Source organism: Dendrobates tinctorius, unplaced genomic scaffold (genome assembly GCF_039654945.1).
Source record: "Dendrobates tinctorius isolate UK_male_01 unplaced genomic scaffold, ASM3965494v1 ptg000046l, whole genome shotgun sequence".
In the NCBI taxonomy this organism is placed as follows: domain Eukaryota; kingdom Metazoa; phylum Chordata; class Amphibia; order Anura; family Dendrobatidae; genus Dendrobates; species Dendrobates tinctorius.
In genome coordinates this window covers 45,943,634-45,965,000 of record NW_027361714.1, presented here as the reverse complement: position 1 = coordinate 45,965,000, position 21,367 = coordinate 45,943,634, and the positions used below count along the sequence as shown (strand labels likewise).

Here is a 21,367-nt window from a genome sequence, read left to right as displayed (position 1 = left end):
CCTCAGATCAGGAGGTTTCGTTCAGACGGGAGGAAACACCCTCCAGGGTATTCCCTCTACATTCCGAGTTTGGAAAGATTTTTACCAGGGAAAGAGAAGATCCGACCAGACGCTTTCAAAGAGGAAAGCGTCTCGGCGTTCTGTACCCGTTTGCTAAAGAGCTCACGGACAACTGGTCTGCCTCTCCCTCGGTCGATCCGCCCGTGTCCAGGCTTTCTAATAACACGGTTCTCCCGCTTTCAGGCGTGGCGTCACTAAAGGATTCTAATGATAGGATTATAGAATCCCTAGCGAAGTCTGCCTTCGAAGCGGCTTCGACGGCAGTATGCCCAATCTTTGCTTCATCCTGGGCAGCAAAGGCCATAGCTACTTGGGCAGAGGATCTTCGTCAGGGCATCCTAGAGAAAGCACAACCAGATCGATTGGCCGATCTCGCCAATCAGATTTCCCATACGGGGGATTATCTGCTTTCTGCTTCTTTGGATGCGGCATCCTGCGCAGTTCAGGCGTCAAGCAACGTAGTGGCAATCCGACGGACAATTTGGCTCAAGGCCTGGCAGGCGGACTTGTCTTCTAAAAAGTCTCTTACTAATCTGCCTTTTCAGGGAGTGCGCCTCTTTGGTTCCCAATTGGACCAGATTATTAAGGACACCACCGGAGGCCCGAGTTCTCTCCTGCCTCAGTCCAAGCCTCGCAGACCCCCACTAAGGCGTCAGTTTCGACCCTTTCGGGCTTACCGCCGTTTCAATACGGCGGAGACCTCCTCCAACCAACAAAGACCGCAGGCACGCCAAGATAGGAAGAAAGTTTCCTTCAGACCCACTCCCTCCTGGCGCTCCCACTCTTCGCAGAGCAGACCATCTAGACCCAGATCTGGACGGTCCACATCAGCATGACTATCCTCGGACTCCCGAGGGTCCCTTCCAATTGGGAGGTCGACTCCTGTTCTTCAAGGACGTCTGGCTGGCCTCAGTGGAGGACGCTTGGGTCAGGGAGGTTGTATCGTCAGGATACAAGATAGAGTTCGTCTCTCTTTCACGGGATCGTTTCTTCGAATCCCGTCCTCCTAAAGAACCAGCTTTGATCCCGGGGTTCTTTACGGCCATCGACTCTCTCCTCAGTGCCGGGGTGATTGCGCCCGTTCCCGAATCGGAGCAGTTTACAGGGTTTTATTCAAACCTATTTGTCGTGCTGAAAAAAGACGGGGCGGTCCGACCCATCTTGGATCTCAAGCTGCTCAACAAGAGAGTCCGTCTTCGCCACTTCCGGATGGAGTCGGTTCGTTCGGTAATCGCTTCCATGGAGGAGCAGGAATTCATGTGTTCAATAGACATCCAAGATGCCTATCTACATGTTCCCATATTCTCCGGACATCAGAAGTTCCTGCGTTTTGCGGTTCACCAGGAACATTACCAGTTCGTCGTGCTGCCCTTCGGTCTCGCCACTGCTCCCAGAGTCTTCACGAAGATCGTGGCTGCGTTGATGGCCTTGTCTCGTTCTTTTTCCGTACCTCGACGATATTCTGATCAAAGCTCCCTCTTTCCAACAGGCACACCTAAGTTTGACGATCGTCCTAGACATTCTTTCCAATTTCGGGTGGAACGTCAACAGGAAAAAGTCCTGTCTGGTTCCTACTCAACGTCTTGTGTTTCTGGGCCTCCTGTTCGACACTCGTCGGTCAAGGGTCTTTCTCCCTCAAGAGAAGATTCTCTCCCTGCGGCAGGATGTACGATCACTGCAGACCACACAATTTCCGTCCCTCCGAACAACCATGAGGGTCCTGGGAAAGATGGTGGTGGCGATAGAGGCAGTTCCCTTTGCCCAATTTCACGCCAGACCTCTCCAACACGCCATTCTGTCGAGATGGAACAGGTCGGCTCTGTCCCTGGATCGCCCTGTTCGTCTTTCAGGCCGGATCAAGCGGTCACTCAACTGGTGGTTGACGTCACCTCTCATCCTCTTGGGGCGGTCCTTTCTTCCCATTCACTGGTAGATTGTAACAACGGATGCCAGCCTCCTCGGCTGGGGTGCAGTATTCCGCAATCACACTGTTCAGGGTCGTTGGTCGACTCAGGAATCTGCTCTGTCGATCAACATCCTAGAGATACGAGCGATCCATCTGGCTCTCGTCCACTGGGTGAGGCTCCTCAGGGGCCTGCCTGTCCGGATTCAGACAGACAATGCCACAGCGGTGGCATATGTTAACCGCCAAGGAGGGACACGGAGTGTCTCAGCCCTGGCAGAAGTGTCCAAGATCCTTCGGTGGGCAGAGATTTCGGTACCGACAATCTCCGCGGTACACATTCCCGGCGTAGACAACGGGGCCGCCGATTTTCTCAACCGCGAGGGTCTCGCGGCAGGAGAGTGGTCCCTGCATCCGGAGGTATTTCTTCAGCTCTGCCGTCATTGGGGAACCCCGGACGTAGATCTGCTAGCTTCTCGCCTCAACAGGACAGTCCCACAGTTTGTATCCAGGGCTCGAGATCCTCTCGCAGTGGGCGCCGACGCTCTGGCCATTCCTTGGTCGCAGTTCGAGCTCCCCTACCTGTTTCCTCCCCTGCCTCTTCTTCCCAAGCTGTTGAAGAAGATCAAAGCAGAAGGAATTCCAGTCATTCTCATCGCCCCAAATTGGCCCAGAAGGTCTGGGTTCGCGGACATTGTCAACCTTCTCGCGGACGCCCCCTGGAAGCTTCCAGACAGGGCAGATCTGCTGTCTCAAGGCCCGATTTGCCATCCCAATTCTCGGCCGCTCAATTTAACGGCGTGGCTGTTGAGACCGAGGTTTTGAAACGAGCAGGATTCTCCGGTCGAGTAATTCATACCATGATCCGAGCCAGGAAGCCATCATCTTCCAAAATTTACTACCGTACTTGGAAGGCCTATTTCACTTGGTGTGAGGCCAATAACATCGCGCCCATGTGCTTTTTGCTCCTTTCCGTTCTGGCGTTTCTTCAGGCAGGGCTGGATGCGGGGCTTGCTCTCCGTTCCTTGAAGGGTCAAGTTTCGGCGCTGTCCATTTTATTTCAGAAGACGTTGGCCTCCCGCCCTCAGGTCAAAACCTTTCTTCAGGGCGTGGCTCACACGGCTTCTCCGTATCGAGCGCCCGTGGATCCATGGGATCTTAATCTGGTCCTTGAGGTTCTGCAAGGTTCTCCTTTTGAACCTCTCAGGGATGTTTCCCTTTCTCTCCTTTCTTGGAAGGTAGCTTTTCTGGTGGCCATCACTTCCATCCGGCGCGTGTCGGAATTGGCGGCTTTTTCTTGCCGCTCTCCTTTCTTGGTACTTCACCAGGACAAGGTAGTTCTGCGGCCTCCGCCCTCTTTTCTTCCGAAGGTGGTGTCCTCCTTTCACCTCAATGAGGATATCGTTCTGCCATCCTTCTGTCTGAGTCCAACTCACCCTCGGGAGCGGTCCCTGAACAAACTGGATCTGGTAAGGTCGATGAGAGTCTGTCTAGGACGACTTCCTTGCGAAAGACAGACTCTCTTTTCGTCATTTCAGATGGGGCGCGGAAAGGTCACCCGGCTTCCAAAGCTACTATTGCTCGCTGGATCAGATCGGCAATTTTGGAGGTCTACCGGGTTAAGCATCGAGTGGCCCCCTCTGGGGATCAGCGCGCACTCTACCCGGGCAGTGGGTGCTTCCTGGGCGGTATGCCACAGAGCCTCCGCACTGCAGCTTTGCAAAGCTGCAACCTGGTCTTCGGTTCACACGTTTGTGAAATTCTACAAGGTCCACACCTATGCTTCGGCGGACGCCATCCTAGGTAGAAGGATCCTGCAGGCAGCGATGGTGAGTCCACTGGCCTGATGGAAGTTTGTTTCCCACCCCAGGGACTGCTATGGGACGTCCCATGGTCTCTGTGTCCCCCAATAAGGCGAACGAGAAAACAGGATTTTTGGGTTGCTTACCGTAAAATCTGTTTCTCGGAGCCTTCATTGGGGGACACAGCATCCTCCCATGTTCTACAACTCCTGTTCTTACTTTGGTTTATTGAAAACAGAACAAACAACTCAACTGTAACCAATCAACCAAAGTAAGAACAGGAGTTGTAGAACATGGGAAGGTGCTGTGTCCCCCAATGAAGGCTCCGAGAAACAGATTTTACGGTAAGCAACCCAAAAATCCTGTTATATAATTATCTCAGAGTTCTTCATAGCAGAATAGCTGCTAATTAAATTGCCGGCTTCTATCAAGTAATTCCCGAACCCGACATGAAATGACACATGCTTTACATTCAGAGAAGCATTTCATTTCATGTTTTTTTATATGTCCCTGACTAATAATTAGATGCGGGTTTGTGTGCAAAATTTGGGAGTTGTAGTTGTTATTTTAAGGGGTTAATTCGTTATTAAAAAATGTGTGGGCTTCCCATTGCCCTGTAGCGGTGGCGAATGGGTTAATCTAACAAAGGGTTAATGTCACCTTACAATCGAATGGTGACATTAACCCTTTGTTAGATTAACCCACTCGCCACCAATATAGGGCAATGGGAAGCCCACGCATTTTTTAACAAAGAATTAACTAGAGTTGAGCGAAACGGGTCGAACAATTTCAAAAGTCGCCGACTTTTGGCAAAGTCGGGTTTCATGAAACGAAACCCGACCCTAGGATGAGGTCGGCCACGAGGTCGGCGACTTACGCGCCAAAGTCGCGTTTCAAAAGTTTGTTTAGCGCTCTTTTTCAGCCAATCAGGATCCACGGACACTGTGGGCAACGTGAAGACATAGGCAGGGGTCGCCACCATCTTTCAGAAGGGCATGCAAGTGATTGGCTTGCTTTGGTGGGCGTCACAGGGGTTATAAAAGGGCGTGCACGCCGACCGCCATCTTACTTCTACCGATCTTAGCTTTGGGAGAGGTTGCTGATTCTGTAGGGAGAGCGTTAGGCAGGGAAGAAGAAAAAAAAACTGCTTCTGCTGCTAGCGATTTTGCCTGTGCAACACACCAGTCACTGTGTGTGCAGTGCAAGGGGAGGCTATATTGTGGTGGATCAGCGGTGTTGGTTGTTAGGCTGCCTTCTAAGGCTTCCTGACAGCTGCATTGCTGTTTCCCCACTGCTCTGCAAACTGCTTTTTTAAAAGCAATCCCAATTTTTTTTTTGTCCTGCTAAGGTACTGAGCGTGCATTTATTCACACCATACAGCGGTGTACGCTCCTCACACAGTACCGTGTAACGGCTGTTATCACAGCCACAGTGAAGCTATCTGTGTGTCACTGTGGAGGACTTGTTCCGTTCTTACAGACCTACACTCTAGGGAGATTCCTATTCTGCCCAATTCTACAATTCACTTTTTTCACACCTGTGCCATCAAGCCTGTGACATAGCGCTCTGATATTCAGTGGGCCTCACACAATCCAAAAGTGTCCAGTGTCTGCAGAAATTCAAAATCTCCCTTATCCTGTAGTCACTTTTTTCACACCTGCTGCATCGAGCCTGTGACATAGCACTCTGATATTCATTGGGCCTCACACAATCCAAAAGTGTCCAGTGTCCACAAGTGTCTGCAGAAATTCAAAATCTCACAGAAATTCAAAATCTCCCTTATCCTGTAGTCACTTTTTTCACACCTGCTGCATCGAGCCTGTGACATAGCGCTCTGATATTCATTTGGCCTCACACAATCCAAAAGTGTCCAGTGTCTGCAGAAATTCAAAATCTCCCTTATCCTGTAGTCACTTTTTTCACACCTGCTGCATCGAGCCTGTGACATAGCGCTCTGATATTCATTGGGCCTCACACAATCCAAAAGTGTCCAGTGTCCACAAGTGTCTGCAGAAATTCAAAATCTCACAGAAATTCAAAATCTCCCTTATCCTGTAGTCACTTTTTTCACACCTGCTGCATCGAGCCTGTGACATAGCGCTCTGATATTCATTGGGCCTCACACAATCCAAAAGTGTCCAGTGTCCACAAGTGTCTGCAGAAATTCAAAATCTCCCTTATCCTGTAGTCACTTTTTTCACACCTGTGCCATCGAGCCTGTGACATAGCACTGTGATATTCAGTGGGCCTCACACAATCCAAGTGTCCAGTGTCCACAAGTGTCTGCAGAAATTCAAAATCTCCCTTATCCTGTAGTCACTTTTTTCACACCTGCTGCATCGAGCCTGTGACATAGCGCTGTGATATTCAGTGGGCCTCACACAATCCAAGTGTCCAGTGTCCACAAGTGTCTGCAGAAAATCTAAATCTCCCTTATCCTGTAGTCACTTTTTTCACACCTGTGCCATCGAGCCTGTGACATAGCGCTGTGATATTCAGTGGGCCTCACACAATCCAAGTGTCCAGTGTCCACAAGTGTCTGCAGAAATTCAAAATCTCACAGAAATTCAAAATCTCCCTTATCCTGTAGTCACTTTTTTCACACCTGTGCCATCGAGCCTGTGACATAGCGCTTTGATATTCAGTGGGTCTCACACAATCCAAAAGTGTCCAGTGTCCACTAGTGTGTGCAGAAAATCTAAATCTCCCCTGTCCTATAGACACCTTGTACCTTGTTTTACATTACTATATAGTTTGTTGGATTTTGTTTACATTTCTACCAAAAATGAGGAAGGCTGGTGGAAGAGGCCGTGGAATTGGGCGGGGGTTGGCAGCTGGTAATGATGGTGTTGGTGGTGGATCTGATGGTAGTGGCAAAAGCAAAATAGGACCGAATGCAGGAGGTGTTGAGCCTGCGTCATCGTCTGGCTCCATAAGGCTTCGAAGGCTTAGTTTTCTAGGAGTTGGCAAACCGCTTTTAACGCCAGAGCATCAGGAAAAAGTTTTGTCTTACATTGCTGACTCAGCCTCCAGCTCTATCGCCTCCTCTTCTGAAGTTGTAAAAAGTAAAAGCACTGAGTCATCATTGGAGGCTCATGTTCATGAACCACACCTTTCCTTGTGTCCTTCACCACAACCAAGATTGAAGGATGACGCAGGCCATACTACTGATTACTCCATGGAGCTGTTTTCACATACCATGCCTGGATTATCAAGTGAAATGGTGAATTACCCAGACCAAGATGAATCTGACATGGAGTGCACTGATGCACAGCCGCTGATAGATGATTCTGCTGGTACATTCACTCAGAGCACTACATTGTCCTCGCAGTGCACAGAGCCAGATTCTGACCCTGATGAGACTCAGGTGCCCCTTCCCGCACACTATACCACCATACACGGTGACACAGAGGAAGGTGCACATGACATTGAAGAGGAGGTGATGGATGACCCAGTTGTTGACCCAGATTGGCATCCATTGGGGGAAGAGGGTGCTGCTTCCAATAGCTCAGATGAGGAGCATCCACAGCAGACATCAACATCGCAACAGCTGTTATCTGGCAGGCCCGGAGCACTCCAAAGACAGGTTCCAAAAATCAAAAGAGTTGCTGGACAGCTTGTCCAGAGGGTCAAAACATCACAGCGTGCTAGGCCGCAAAATGTCTGCCAAAGTAGGAAGAGTGCAGTGTGGCACTTTTTTGAACAAAATCCTCATGATCAGGCCAAGGTTATCTGTAAGAAGTGCACAAAGACCTTTAGCCGAGGGAAAAATCTGAAAAATTTGAATACCAGTTGCATGCTTAGACATTTAACCAGCAAGCACATGCAAGCGTGGACACAACACCAAACCTCAAGTGCCACATGTGCAACTGATCACAAAGAAGGTAGTCAGCAACGCTACATTGTTACCCCCACTGTAAGCCCACCGGTTAGCACAGCAGCAAATGTTGAGGTGTCGTTGCAAGGCCACAGCAGTCAGGGAATCCCACTGTTATATCAACGAAAGACTGATTCTAGGCCATCAGAAAGAACACCAACTCCATCACCATCAACCCTCTCTCAGTCCGCCCTGTCCACCGCTACTTCCACCATATGCAGCTCTCAAGTCCAGCTCACCCTCCCAGACACTATGAGTAGGTCAAGAAAGTACTCAGTCTCTCATCCTCGTACACTGGGTTTGAACGCCCACATTGCCAAACTAATCTCGTTTGAGATGATGCCCTATCGGTTGGTGGAAAGCGCAGCTTTCCGCGAACTCATGGCCTATGCAGTACCACGCTATGACCTACCCAGTCGCCACTTCTCTCGCAAAGCCATCCCAGCCCTCCACCATCATGTAAAAGACCGCATTGTCCATGCACTCAAGCAGTCAGTGAGTGGAAAGGTGCACCTCACAACTGATGCATGGTCCAGTCGGCATGGCCAGGGCCGTTACGTGTCCATCACTGCGCACTGGGTTAATGTGGTGGATGCAGGGTCCACAGGGGACAGCGGTGGTGGGACAGTGCTGCCTAGCCCACGGTATAGGAAACAGTTGGCTGTAGGCGTTCGACCCTCCTCCTCCAGAAGCAAAAGCTCGTCCAGAGCGCAGTCGTACGAGCACTCCATCTGCAGCTGCCACTGTTGCACACGAGGTGTCCCCCTATCGAGCAACTAGTGGAAAGCGTCAGCAGGCTGTGTTGCAGATGATGTGTTTGGGCGACAGACACACCGCCGAGGTGCTGGCCGAGTACTTGAAGCGACAAACTAAGTCATGGCTGGGCAGTGTACATCTTGAGGCAGGCAAGGTAGTTAGTGATAACGGCCGTAATTTTGTGGCAGCCATAGCCCTTTCAAAACTCAGCCACATACCTTGCTTGGCTCACACCTTGAACCTGGTGGTGCAGTGCTTCCTTAAAAATTATCCGGAGTTAACAGCCCTGCTCCAGAAGGTGCGAAGACTGTGCGCGCACATCCGCCGGTCGCCTGTACACTCTGTTCGTATGCAGAAGCTGCAGCGATTGCTCCACCTTCCCAACCACCGCCTCATTATCGACATTGCAACAAGGTGGAACTCCACCCTGCACATGGTGGAGCGGCTGTGCGAGCAGAGGCAGGCCATAATGCATTTGTGGGAGGATACACGGCCAGGCACTTTGAGAGCAGACATGGAGTTGACAGGTGTGCAGTGGTCGAAGCTGAAAGACCTCTGTAAAGTCCTTCAGTGTTTTGAGGAATGCACACGGCTGGTAAGCGCAGACGACGCCATCCTAAGCATGAGCATCCCACTTATGCGTCTGCTCATGCAAACTTTGACGCACCTTAAGGAGCAGGCGTCTGCAGCCAATGTTGACGAGGAGGAAGAGGTGGAGGGAATCCTTGATGACATTCAGCCATTGTCTGCTCAGGGACGTCTCCTGGACGAGTTGGAGGAAGAAGAGGAGGAGGAGGATGATGATGATGGGGATGATTACTTAGGGGAGGAGGATGCATCTCATGGGGCAAGTGAAAATGTTGGCGTGGCATGGTCTGGTACAGGGTTTGTGTGTGACTGGAGGGATGTGGATTTGCCAGAAAATGCTCCTCCAACCAGCACTCGCAGTGCATCATTGACACCGGGAACATTGGCCCACATGTCAGATTATGCCTTGCGGATCCTAAAAAGGGACCCCCGCATTGCCAAAATGATGAACGATGACGACTACTGGTTGGCCAGCATCCTGGATCCACGCTATAAAGGCAAATTACAAAACATCATGCCACAGGAGAACCTTGACCTAATATTGGCTAATAAACAAGCAACTCTGGTAAATCGGTTGCTTGAGGCATTCCCAGCACACAGCAGCGGTGATGGTTCTCACACGAGCCGTACGGGCCGGGGGCAGCTTGGCAGAGGTGTTCATGGTGCACACAGCAGAAGTGGCGTTGGAGACAGGGGTTTCATGACAATGTTGTGGACTGATTTTTCAAGTACCGCTCACACAACTGGTAATACAGCATCGATGGAAAGTGACAGGAGACAGCAGTTGTCAACTATGGTTACAAACTACTTTTCCTCCCATATCGATGTTCTCCCACACAGGTCATTCCCCTTTGACTATTGGGCTGCTAAACTGGACACCTGGCCTGAATTGGCACAATATGCCTTACAGGAGCTCGCTTGCCCAGCTGCAAGTGTGCTATCTGAAAGAGTCTTCAGTGCAGCTGGATCAATCCTGACAGAAAAAAGGACCCGTCTGTCAACCCAAAATGTGGATGATCTAACCTTCATTAAAATGAACCATGCATGGGTTTCCAAGGATTTTGTCCCACCTTCCCCTGATGACACATAGGGTGACAGAAAAATGGCTTGCTTTGGTCCACCTCTTCCTGGGACTTGACCTATTTCGCCTTTTGCATCAGCTGAATGTCCAACATCAGCATATGCCACTTTCTAAAACTCCCTAACTGTGCTGCCTGCCCCCCCCCATGGCCGGGGTCACCACCTAGCGCACGACACCGTGCGAGTGCCGTTGCCCTGGACAGGTGGGTAGGCCGACTCTTGGGCGCGGGCACTGGCACAGGGTCCCTCATAGTGCAATCAAGTGTCTCTGACGGTGGTGGTGCACACCCGCCGTCAGACACACCGCCGTACTATGAGGGGCCCAGTGCCAGTACCGACGCCCACGAGTGGGCCCCCCTTGCTTGGGCAGGGTCCCAGCATTTGCAATCTTTACCTCTCCCTGCTCCTCCGCTGTGTAGTCTGGGCCGTCAAATCCATACTGTGCCTGACACCGTCTGAGCCTGTCTCCTGATGTATAGACATATCTTTTGAATGTGTACGCTATCCATACATGTTATCCGGGGATACGGTACCCTTTCTCACCTTTGTGCAATCACTTGCAAGCCATACTGTGCCTGACACCGTCTGAGCCTGACTCCTGATGTATAGACATATCTTTTGAATGTGTACGCTATCCATACATGTTATCCGGGGATACGGTACCCTTTCTCACCTTTGTGCAATCACTTGCAAGCCATACTGGGCCTAACACCGTCTGAGCCTGCCTCCTGATGTATAGACATATATTTTGAATGTGTACGCTATCCATACATGTTATCCGGGGATACGGTACCCTTTCTCACCTTTGTGCAATCACGTGTAACCCATACTGGGCGTGAGAACGGCTGGCGAGCTGTTAAGCAAGCTACAGCACCTGTGGTTTGCACACGTAAGTTTTTCATTTTTTTCAGGAATGACGGTTAGGCCTAATTCCGGAACTGCGGTTGACCTGCACTTACTGGGAAATCATCGTTCGCGAGTAATAATTGTAATCAGTGATCCCAATCACTAACATTGTTCAGCGGGTTATCTGCACCTGTAAGAGAGAAACGCTGGCCTTTTCAGTGTAGCGCACATGCAGCCACGGACATGTAAGGGCATGACACACCAGTTAATGGCCAATCTCATGTGCCAGAGCCTCACGTGTCCCTCTAGTAAGCCAGACTCGGACCGCGGGGCATGACGGAGTCTCGTTCGTTAACGGAATTAAGCTTGCAATGTGTGCATCTGTTCTGTAGCTGGCATGGTTGAGGTTGCCCGTGTTGAGTCAAATTACGCCGTAGGCTCCACTCCTGGTGGTGCCCTCTGGACATTCCTTTAAGGTTCAGCTTTGCAACCATACTGCCCACGTAAAACAAACACTTTGCCTTCATGAACGCTGTTTGGAGGGTCATGACTCGTGGGAATAACGCCGCCCAATCAGTTAACCTGCTAGAGAGATCCTTCGTTGCTCCCAAGCATGACATCACACTCCCTAGGAGGAAGGTAATGCCACTGTGGCGACCGTACTCCTGGGGGCGACACAAGTGCACTGATGCCCAGCCACTGCTCGATGAATCTGCTGGTACATTGACCCAGACCACTACATTCCCCTCGCACGCTACCCGGCCTGAATCTGACCCTGATGAAACTCAGGTTACCCTTCCCATATACAGTTCCATCTTACACGGTGACAGAGAGGAAGCTGCAGATGAAAGTGCAGGTTCGGCCCACCTGCCATCAGACACACCACCGTACTATCAGGGGCCCTGTGCCAGTGCCGTTGCCAACGAGTGGGCCCCCCCTGCTTGCTCAGGATCACAGCACTTGCAAGGTTGAAATACTGTGCAGTGAGATGGAAGATGGGGACGACGAGGAGTCCAGACTAGTACAGGGATTCCCTAGCGAGGAGACTTATTTGATTGTTTTCAATGTTGGGACAGCAATTTTTGGGGAGCACTATACTCTGGAGAATGATAGATGGGGCCCACCATACACTGGAACATTCCAAAGGTGGACATCAGACACTGGAGCAGCATTTACAGGGCCCATTATACACTAGAGCATTAGAAATGGGGCCCATTATGTTTGGAGCATTATTTGGGCCCATAAGACAATGGAGCTTCATCCATGGGGACCAACATATACTGTAGCATTATGTGGAGCTCATCATATACTGTTTCAAACATTATATGGGACCAATGATTCTGTATGGAGAAATAGATGGGCCTCGTCATGAGATGTAAAAAGTGAAGTATTTTTCATTGTACTATACCGCTATTTCTCTGCCGTATCGGAGCATGATGAGTTGTGGTATTATGTGTTAAAGGGGCGCTCTTTCGCCCAGGGCACATGAAAACCTGGAACCAGCCCTACCCCCCCACAACTTTAGCCAAATAACCCCCATTTTTCAGTACGTAACTTGTATTATGAAGTTAATTAAGGTTGACCAGCTTAAGTAAGAAGAATTGATGCTTTTGGCATTCAAATGAGCACTGTAGGTATGTTTCCTGTCGTCCTCTCACTGCCGACTTTTATTCCCCATTGACTTACATTGGGTTTCACACTTTGTTAATTATATAATTCCACATGTGTTAATTTATTGTTTTGATGCCTTCAGAGTGAATCTACAATTTTCATAGTCATGAAAATAAAGAAAACTCTTTGAATAAGAAATAGATATTATGTTCTAAATATCTTGATTGTTGTATCATAGAAATTATTAAATGTCTGATGTTCACATTGTACTACAATAAATTTTTCACTTAAATATAAGCAATATATGTGGGAGTCGGAGAAAGGGAAATTGAGGAGTCAGAGTCGCAGGTTTGGCTTACTGACTCCACAGCCCTGCCAGAAACGTGGAAAAATCTGCGAAATTAATGAGCATGCTGCGGTTTTTACAGTAAAAAACGCATCAATATGCACAAAAAGTGCAATGAATGGGAAGCTTATTTTTAGCAGTTTTATTGGAAAACCCGCTAAAAAAAATGCTGTGTGTGAACACAGCCTTACTCTTGGTTGTAGCTCATAAAATCTATATTAGGTTGCTATCTCGACCAGTTTAGAAAATAGCCAGCTCTTATGAGTACCTGCATCTCCTCATTTTTTTCCCTTCATTTTGCGCCAATTTTAATCGCTATTCCCATTGACTGAAGTGGTTTCTGACGACATGCCCCAATGTCTTGACACTGTTCTTCTAATGAAATTGCTATTCTGATGACCTGTAACACACTTGAGCTTTGCTGTTAAATGCACCAATCCAAATTATGAATCATACATGAACCATGCTGTTATTTTATTCATATGCTGAGAACAGACATGTATACAGAACTGAGACAACACACTACAAGTAATAAGTGCTAGAAGAAAAACAGCAATGGCATCATGTACAAGTTGAACATATATCCTTTGAGTGGTTCTAGGCTAGTTTAATAGGGGCACATTTTTGACTGCCACAATACTGGTCTGTGAGCTTTAATAACACGTAGGAAGCGAGAAGTCAGACTGAAATCTCACTACATGGGTAAACATAATGTAAGAATTTTCTTACAATTATCTAAGGCTACTTTCACACCCACGTTTTTTTGCGCTGCATGCGCAGTGCAAACGCATCATGCGTTTTCTTGCGCATGGTTTTTTTTAAAAAAAAAAAAAACGCATGTTTTTTTCGCTGACGAGCGCATGACCATGCGCACGTCAGCGCTCCCATAGACTTTAATGTGTTTTTGGGTGAATTTTGTGCGCATGCATTTTCTTGAGACAGGTCGGACGCACAAAAAATGCAACTGGATGCATGTTGTGCGCCCAAGCGCACACTACAAAAAACGCATGCGCATACAAACGCATGGCAATGCGCACCCATGTTAAGTATAGGAAAAACGCATGCGCAAAAAAAACGCAAGTGTGAAACCAGCCTAATAGAATGCTACCACAAATTTTTAAGTCTCTTCTACCTACAAAAATACTAAAGGAGGACCTTATGCAAGTCAGATACAGGTAGCCGCTTGTTAAAAATGAATACAATGAATACACAGATAAGGAAACAGCTAGTGTTCTGTTCATCTGTAAGTAAATCACATATAAAATACATATAAGACAATATGTACACAGCTCTCCGGGTAATAACACATAACTGACCATGTCCTGAATGTCACCAGTAAAAGGTTTTACTAAGGAAACTGGCAGCAGCATTTACCCAACTTCCACGGGTCTCATCCTTTGCTCCTGGATGAACTACAGCTTTTTCAAGATCTTTCTGAGGACTTTCCTCTTCTGGTAAGTAGTCTGGCAACCACTGGTTCTTTACCACTGGATTTTTCACACTTGGGAGGGGTACATAAACCTACATGAATGGAGCACAGAAAACAAAGATTACACATGGGAGCCATTACAATGGCGGTACTAGAGCATCATGTCCTGTGTCAAGGTGCCAGACCAAGCAGCGGACCTAAAGCAGAAGTCACACAAATGTTATTGGCTATGTGAGCCGAGTTTCTGGCTAGCCTGTTTGTCAGCTAAAAATGTGTGTGAGCGTACCTCTTCACCGCATTCATTCCTGATCACCTGCTGTGCCTTCAGAACTTTTGTTTCTGCGATTGCGGAGGTTAAACACTGTGAACAAGAAGAACTGTGTAATCCATGTACAGTCAAGGGGAGAGGGAGCACAAAGAAAATGACTAATGTAACAATAATACTGTGACCATGTCTGCTAGCACACTTCGGGTAAGAAGCTGCAATATTACGTAAAAGGACATACCACACCATAATATACACTCCCCAACCACTAACGTTACAACACCAAGAAGGAACAGTTGTGGAATTATGGAAATCACAGGATTGACACACGTCAATAATATGCAAATGAGAGAGTAGACATAACATTGCCAGGCCCCATGCTGCTCGTGCTATTTTGTGAAACCTACGTGGCCTAAAAGCACTGCCATGACCTATAGCGTCCCCTGACTTGTCTACCATTGAGTACATCTGGGACGTCATTGTCAACAACGAAGAGTATTTTTAGGACTATAAGACACACCGGACCAAAAGACAACTGTTATTCACTGTCCTATTAAGGGAATAGAAGAATCCAGGATATCTATAAACAGAAAGATAGTGAGGAAACACTTAGCTAACCTAAATGAATTCAAGTCTCCAGGTCCAGATGAATTACACCCCAGAGTACTGAAGGAGATAGCAGAAGAAATTTTTGAACCCCTCTCCATAATCTTTGAAAATTCTTGGAGAACAGGAGAAGTGCCAGAAGACTGGAGAAGAGCAAATGTTGTTCCTATCTTCAAAAAGGGGAAGAAGGTGGACCCAGGCAACTATAGGCCGGTGAGTCTGACTTCTATACCAGGAAAGATCTTTGAACAAATTATTAAACAACATGTATGTCAATACTTGGATAAGAATGAAGTGATTAAACAGAGTCAGCATGGGTTTGTAACTAATAAGTCATGTCAGACTAATTTAATTTCCTTCTATGACGGTATTACTGATTGGGTGGATCAAGGAAATGCTGTAGATATAGTGTATCTTGACTTCAGCAAAGCATTTGACAAAGTCTCTCATACAATCCTTATTGAAAAAATGACTAAGTATGGAATGGACAAGGCAACTGTTAGGTGGATTCATAACTGGCTTAGTGATCGGACCCAAAGAGTGGTCGTAAATGGCTGCACATCCAGTTGGAAGAATGTCTCAAGTGGGGTACCACAGGGCTCTGTCCTGGGCCCTGTATTGTTCAACATCTTTATCAACGATTTAGATGAAGGAATTGAGGGTAAACTGATTAAATTTGCTGATGACACAAAGCTAGGAGGGATAGCTAATACTAGAGAAGAGAGAGAGAGGATTCAAAAAGATTTAAATAAACTGGAGAAGTGGGCAGCAACTAACAGAATGGTTTTTAACAGGGAGAAATGCAAAGTACTACATCTGGGCAATAAAAATGAAAAAAGCATATATAGAATGGGAGGAATAGGGCTAAGTGACAGCACATGTGAAAAAGACTTGGGTATACTAATAGATCACAGACTGAATATGAGTCAACAGTGTGATGCAGCAGCAAAAAAGGCAAATGCAATTCTAGGATGTATTAACAGAAGCATACAGTCTAGATCACGTGAAGTAATTATTTCCCTCTACTCCTCTTTGGTCAGACCTCATCTGGAATATTGTGTCCAATTTTGGGCACCACATTTTAAAAAAGACATCAACAAACTGGAGCAAGTTCAGAAAAGAGCGACCAGAATGGTGACCGGTCTGCAAACCCTGTCTTATGAGGAAAGGTTGCAGGATTTGGGAATGTTTAGTTTGCAAAAGAGAAGACTGAGAGGAGACTTAATAGCTGTCTACAAATATCTAAAGGGCTGTCACATTGTAGAAGGATCAACTTTATTCTCATTTGCACAAGGAAAGACTAGAAGCAATGGGATGAAGCTGAATGGGAGGAGACACAGATTAGATATTAGAAAAAACTTTTTGACAGTTAGAGTGATCAATGAGTGGAACAGGCTGCCACGAGAAGTGGTGAGTTCTCCTTCAATGGAAGTCTTCAAACAGAGGCTGGACAGACATCTAACAGGGATGATTTAGCGAATCCTGCTTTGAGCAGGGGGTTGGACCAGATGGCCCAGGAGGTCCCTTCCAACTCTACGATTCTATGATTCTATGACACTCCAAATTTTCAGGAGTAAAGAATTAATGCATCAAATGGGGTGGGGTCGGGGGTGGGGTTAGTCTTACAAATTCAGCTTACCGACTGATCGGCAGTGCTGATGGAGCGGGGTCACAGGAGGTGTTTGGTGGTCAGGTGATGATCTGACTCCCTGCATTGGCTGGTGCAGAGGGTTTGGTGGTGCGGGGGACCGCCAACATTTTCTGAAAGCCTGAAGCCCCGCACTTCACTCCGGACTTTCAGAAAATGTCGGTGAAGCCCTCCGCACCACTGACTGGACCGAACCAGCCTCAGACGGGAGTCAGGTCATCACCCTGCAGCGTCTGACCACCGAACACTCCCCTCTTTCCAGCCTAGGGCTGGCAGAATCGCTCGACTCCTGCTGCCGTCACACTCCTGGTAAATACATTCAGATTATAAGACGCACCCCCATTTTCCCCAAAAATTTTGGGCAAAAAAGTGCGTTTTATAGTATAAAAGTATGACACACAGATCTTGATGATTTACAGGCCAAAGTACATTCAGTGTGAGAGAACATTCCTCACACAACCATTAATAAACTCCCTGATAGAAGCCAAGGTGTGTATATGTATTTCTACATGTGGTGCTCATACTCCATACTGAATAAATCAATAAATTGAGGCGTTTTCAAAAATTTGCTTCCATTTCTTAATCATGTGCTAGTACGAGTAACTTCTTTTGCCATCCTGTGACTGCCATAATTCCACGACTTTTCCATCTTTGTTTTGCAATTTCAATGACTGCATAGAACTAGCTAGCAGATCGACTGCCTCTTGACAGAGCACCCTCTTCTTGTCTGCTGAATTGTACACAAAACATAATACGAATTTCAGGCATTAAACTCAACAGTTGGTAGATTAAGGCTATGTGCACATAAAGTATTTGTAGTCGGTTAAAAGTTACACATTTAATAGTGGAAACAGCTTCAGGACACTTAGAAAAATAACGCACTTTGTTTCCCACCAGGTGTTTCTTAAAATCTGAAGCGGAAAAACATGCTCAAAAGACTGAAAACATGAACCGCAAGTTGTTTTACTACACTACAGAAATGAACAGGAAGAGTCGCAAGCATTTTTTTTAAATGAAGACTTGATGAAAGAAAAAAAAAAAAAAAAAAAAAAAAAAAAAAAAAGTGAGCACATACCTTAAAGGGTTTATCCACTACTAGGACAGCCCCTTAAACTAAATGTTCGGCCCCAATAAAATATTAATGCCTATAATCTCCTCCTGTGCCGGCTCCGTTCCTGTGGTGTCGGCGCTCCCAGGGCTGTGATGCTGTGGAATGACACATGATGCCCTGCGCCCAATCAGCGCTGGCGTCACTGTCTCCACCTTTGGACTAACTGAACATAAAGTGGAAGTTCGGGATGAGCTGCAGCTGTTCCTAGTAGTGGACAACCACTGAGTTATTTTTATTCACAGCAAACCCGCTTTTTGATGGATAATATTTCCATATAGCAGAAAATTGAGAATGTGAATTCGACAAGACAATATGTCATTTACAGCTAGCTGTCCACTCTCCTTACATAGCCTGCATGCTACATACAATAATTCTCAGTACTCTGCATTGTGCTGCATTTCTATCAATCTGCCTACTTTGTATTATGCTTGGTAAGTGTGCACATGTACTTGCCCTACAGAGAATGGAAAGAGTAGATGCAGGACAGTTTTTCAAACACACATTTCAAGAAGAAGAAGGAGTTAAACGGCGCTTATTAGAAAGTTTAGATAGCTATAAAAAAAAAAAACAAAAAAAAAAACCAAAACAGACAAACTGGATCATTATTTCTTTAAACCTGTCAGGGTCGATAACGCCATTAACCTGGAGACATATTGTTTAGTTAGCATGTTCACAGCGGCAATATAAAGGTGACCGTCCACAGTGAGGCACTATGAGAAAATTAACTAAACAAACAAAACAAAAAAGCTGTCTTCTACAGCGTGTCCGCATTGGACATTACCTGTCTGAATCCTGCTCATATAGGTACTATACACATGATCAGGTTTTTAAATACATCAGTTAGGGACCGCTCTGATATGGGGTTACTTTGACGTTTGGTAGAGCGGCTTAGTAAACATTTTTTGCAAAAAAGGTATCAACCAAATACCCGGTTTTGTTATTTTACTAGCTCTTGCTGTTTACTTTTATACTTTCTTAAAGCAGAGAATTTTAAGACGTTTGTTTTACTGTGTTTTAATACACTTGCATGAAAGTCGCCGTCTCCTGGGAGAAATAAAGTTAATTTGTACAATAAAGGTACTGCAAAAGGATAGACATTCTGATTTGACAGGTTACAGTTTTTAATTTTGGAGAGCAAAAGTTGGGAAAAGTTTTATAAGCTAGCTGTAAAAGGGTGCTGCAAGAATGTAATAAAATGGCCCCCCATCACATAATTCAAACACAGCATGTCCTAGTTACATGTCAGGACGGGTAAATAAATAGAAGAAAATAGATATAGAATAGAGAACACAAATAAATCTTCTAGGCTGACTGAGCACAAAAGATACTTTTCTGCAGCCTCAGTCATCCGTACCCAGTTAGCTGAGGAGAAGATATATTTCTTCCTCTGTCACACAGTTCCCCTCGGATCACGTAGGTATGTGTGCTTACAATACAACCTCTGTCACTTGTCACACAGGTCTCAAGAGCAGTGTTTCTTCACACTGCAACCTATCCTGACTAGTAGGACAGGTTGCATTTAAATTATGTGATGGGGCCATTTTATTACATTCTTGGAGAACCCCTTTAAACAGAAGACTACTTAGTGGATTAACAAGCATCAAACCCACTAAGTCCCATCACACTTTTATTGTTAATGAAAATTGGTGCAACCGCAGTGTTATTTTTTTCTCCCCACAAAACAGCAATCCTAAATTATCAAAAAATATTTTATTTTCTCGTACCTCTGTGGCCAGGTCTGGCTTCACTCGCACAGTGCACCTTCTGACTGCTATCTGAAATGTAAAGCTGATGACACCTTTCACCTTTAGTAATACTTCTTCACATAGGCATTTCCTCTCCTGAAATGTAAGAAATTCTTTGATAAGAATGACTACAGAGCTTCATAGTGGTCACTATTTCCTGCTAAAAAAAAAAAAAATAATAAAATATTAAGTCTGAATTGTGCAGCCCAATATTTACCGTAATTGCATACTTGCGTATGTCACAACTAGAATATAGTGGTTAGTGCATTCAAAGGAAAATAAGATTGAAACTCTAGCAGCGATATTTGTATTTATATCTGCTACATGGAAGCAGTCCGAGAACGCCATCAAACATGAAGCAACGGGATTAAACCCATAAGTTTGTTGCTTTCATTGAAATCCATTCTCTTAAAAAAATAAATTGATATTCATCTTGGAAGTCCTTTTTTAAATCTCCAAATAAACATAACGATATCTTACCAAGTTATAATAAGTTCTGTGCAGAGTATAGCAATATCAAGCCTTACCAGGTCATCAAGCCCATGGATGTGAAGTGTTATGGTCTTTGCTCTTTTGTTTGCACTTGAAATGAAGAACTGTAGGTTGTTTTGCTTGTTCTTGGTTTCTGGTGTATGCAAGTGACCTGGCACACTTAGTGACATGTGAATCTGATGGGCGAGTAGTTTGCTACGATTACTCGTGTCACTGAAAAAAAAAAAAAAACAGGATTTTTGGGTTGCTTACCGTAAAATCTGTTTCTCGTAGCCTTCATTGGGGGACACAGAGACCATGGGTGTATGCTGCTGCCACTAGGAGGCTGACACTATGCACAAAAAAAGTTAGCTCCTCCTCCGCAGTGTACACCCCACCGACCGGCAGGGAATTCCTCAGTTAGTGAGAAAGCAGTAGGAGAAGTAACAGAATAGATTGAAAACAGAACAAAACTCAACTGTAACCAATCAACCAAAGCAAGAACAGGAGTTGTAGAACATGGGAGGGTGCTGTGTCCCCCAATGAAGGCTACGAGAAACAGATTTTACGGTAAGCAACCCAAAAATCCTGTTTTCTCGGTCGCCTTATTGGGGGACACAGACCATGGGACGTCCCAAAGCAGTCCCTGGGGTGGGAAAACAAACTTCCATCAGGCCAGCGGACTCACCACCGCAGCCTGCAGAATCCTTCTACCTAGGCTGGCATCCGCCGAAGCGTAGGTGTGGACTTAGTAGAATTTCACAAACATGGAAACCGAAGACAAGGTTGCAGCTTTGCAAAGCTGCAGCGCGGAAGCTCTGTGGCGTACCGCCTAGGAGGCACCCACTGCCCGGGTAGAGTGCGCTGTGATCCCTGGAGGAGCCACTCAATGCTTAAACCGGTAGGCCTCCAAAATTGCCGATCTGATCCAGCAAGCAATAGTAGCCTTTGAAGCTGGGCGACCTTTCCGCGACCCATCTGGAATGATGAAAAGACTGTCTTTCGCAAGGAAGTCATCCTAGCCAGATAGACTCTCATCGCCCTGACCAGATCCAGCTTGTTCAAGGACCGCTCCCGAGGATGAGTTGGACTCGGACAGAAGGACGGCAGAACAATATCCTCATTGAGGTGAAAAGAGGACACCACCTTCGGAAGGAAAGAGGGCGGAAGCCGCAAAAGTACCTCATCCTGGTGAAGTACCAAATAAGGAGAGCGGCAAGAAA

At 46.6% G+C, this 21,367-nt stretch overlaps 1 protein-coding gene across 1 annotated transcript in view; it reads right to left on the bottom strand.

Annotated features, from left to right (window-relative positions):
* Window positions 1-13,326: 13,326 nt before the first annotated feature.
* The window catches only part of LOC141089453 (armadillo repeat-containing protein 1-like), a 30,974-nt gene continuing 22,933 nt past the window's right edge, over window positions 13,327-21,367 (bottom strand). Inside the window, exons 4-7 of the mRNA XM_073575868.1 lie at window positions 20,201-20,378; window positions 19,653-19,769; window positions 14,585-14,659; window positions 13,327-14,390 (exon numbers count right to left, since the gene is read on the bottom strand). Of these exons, the coding sequence (XP_073431969.1) occupies window positions 14,199-14,390; window positions 14,585-14,659; window positions 19,653-19,769; window positions 20,201-20,378 (562 nt within the window). The 3' untranslated portion in view covers window positions 13,327-14,198. The remainder of the gene's footprint in view (window positions 14,391-14,584; window positions 14,660-19,652; window positions 19,770-20,200; window positions 20,379-21,367) is intronic.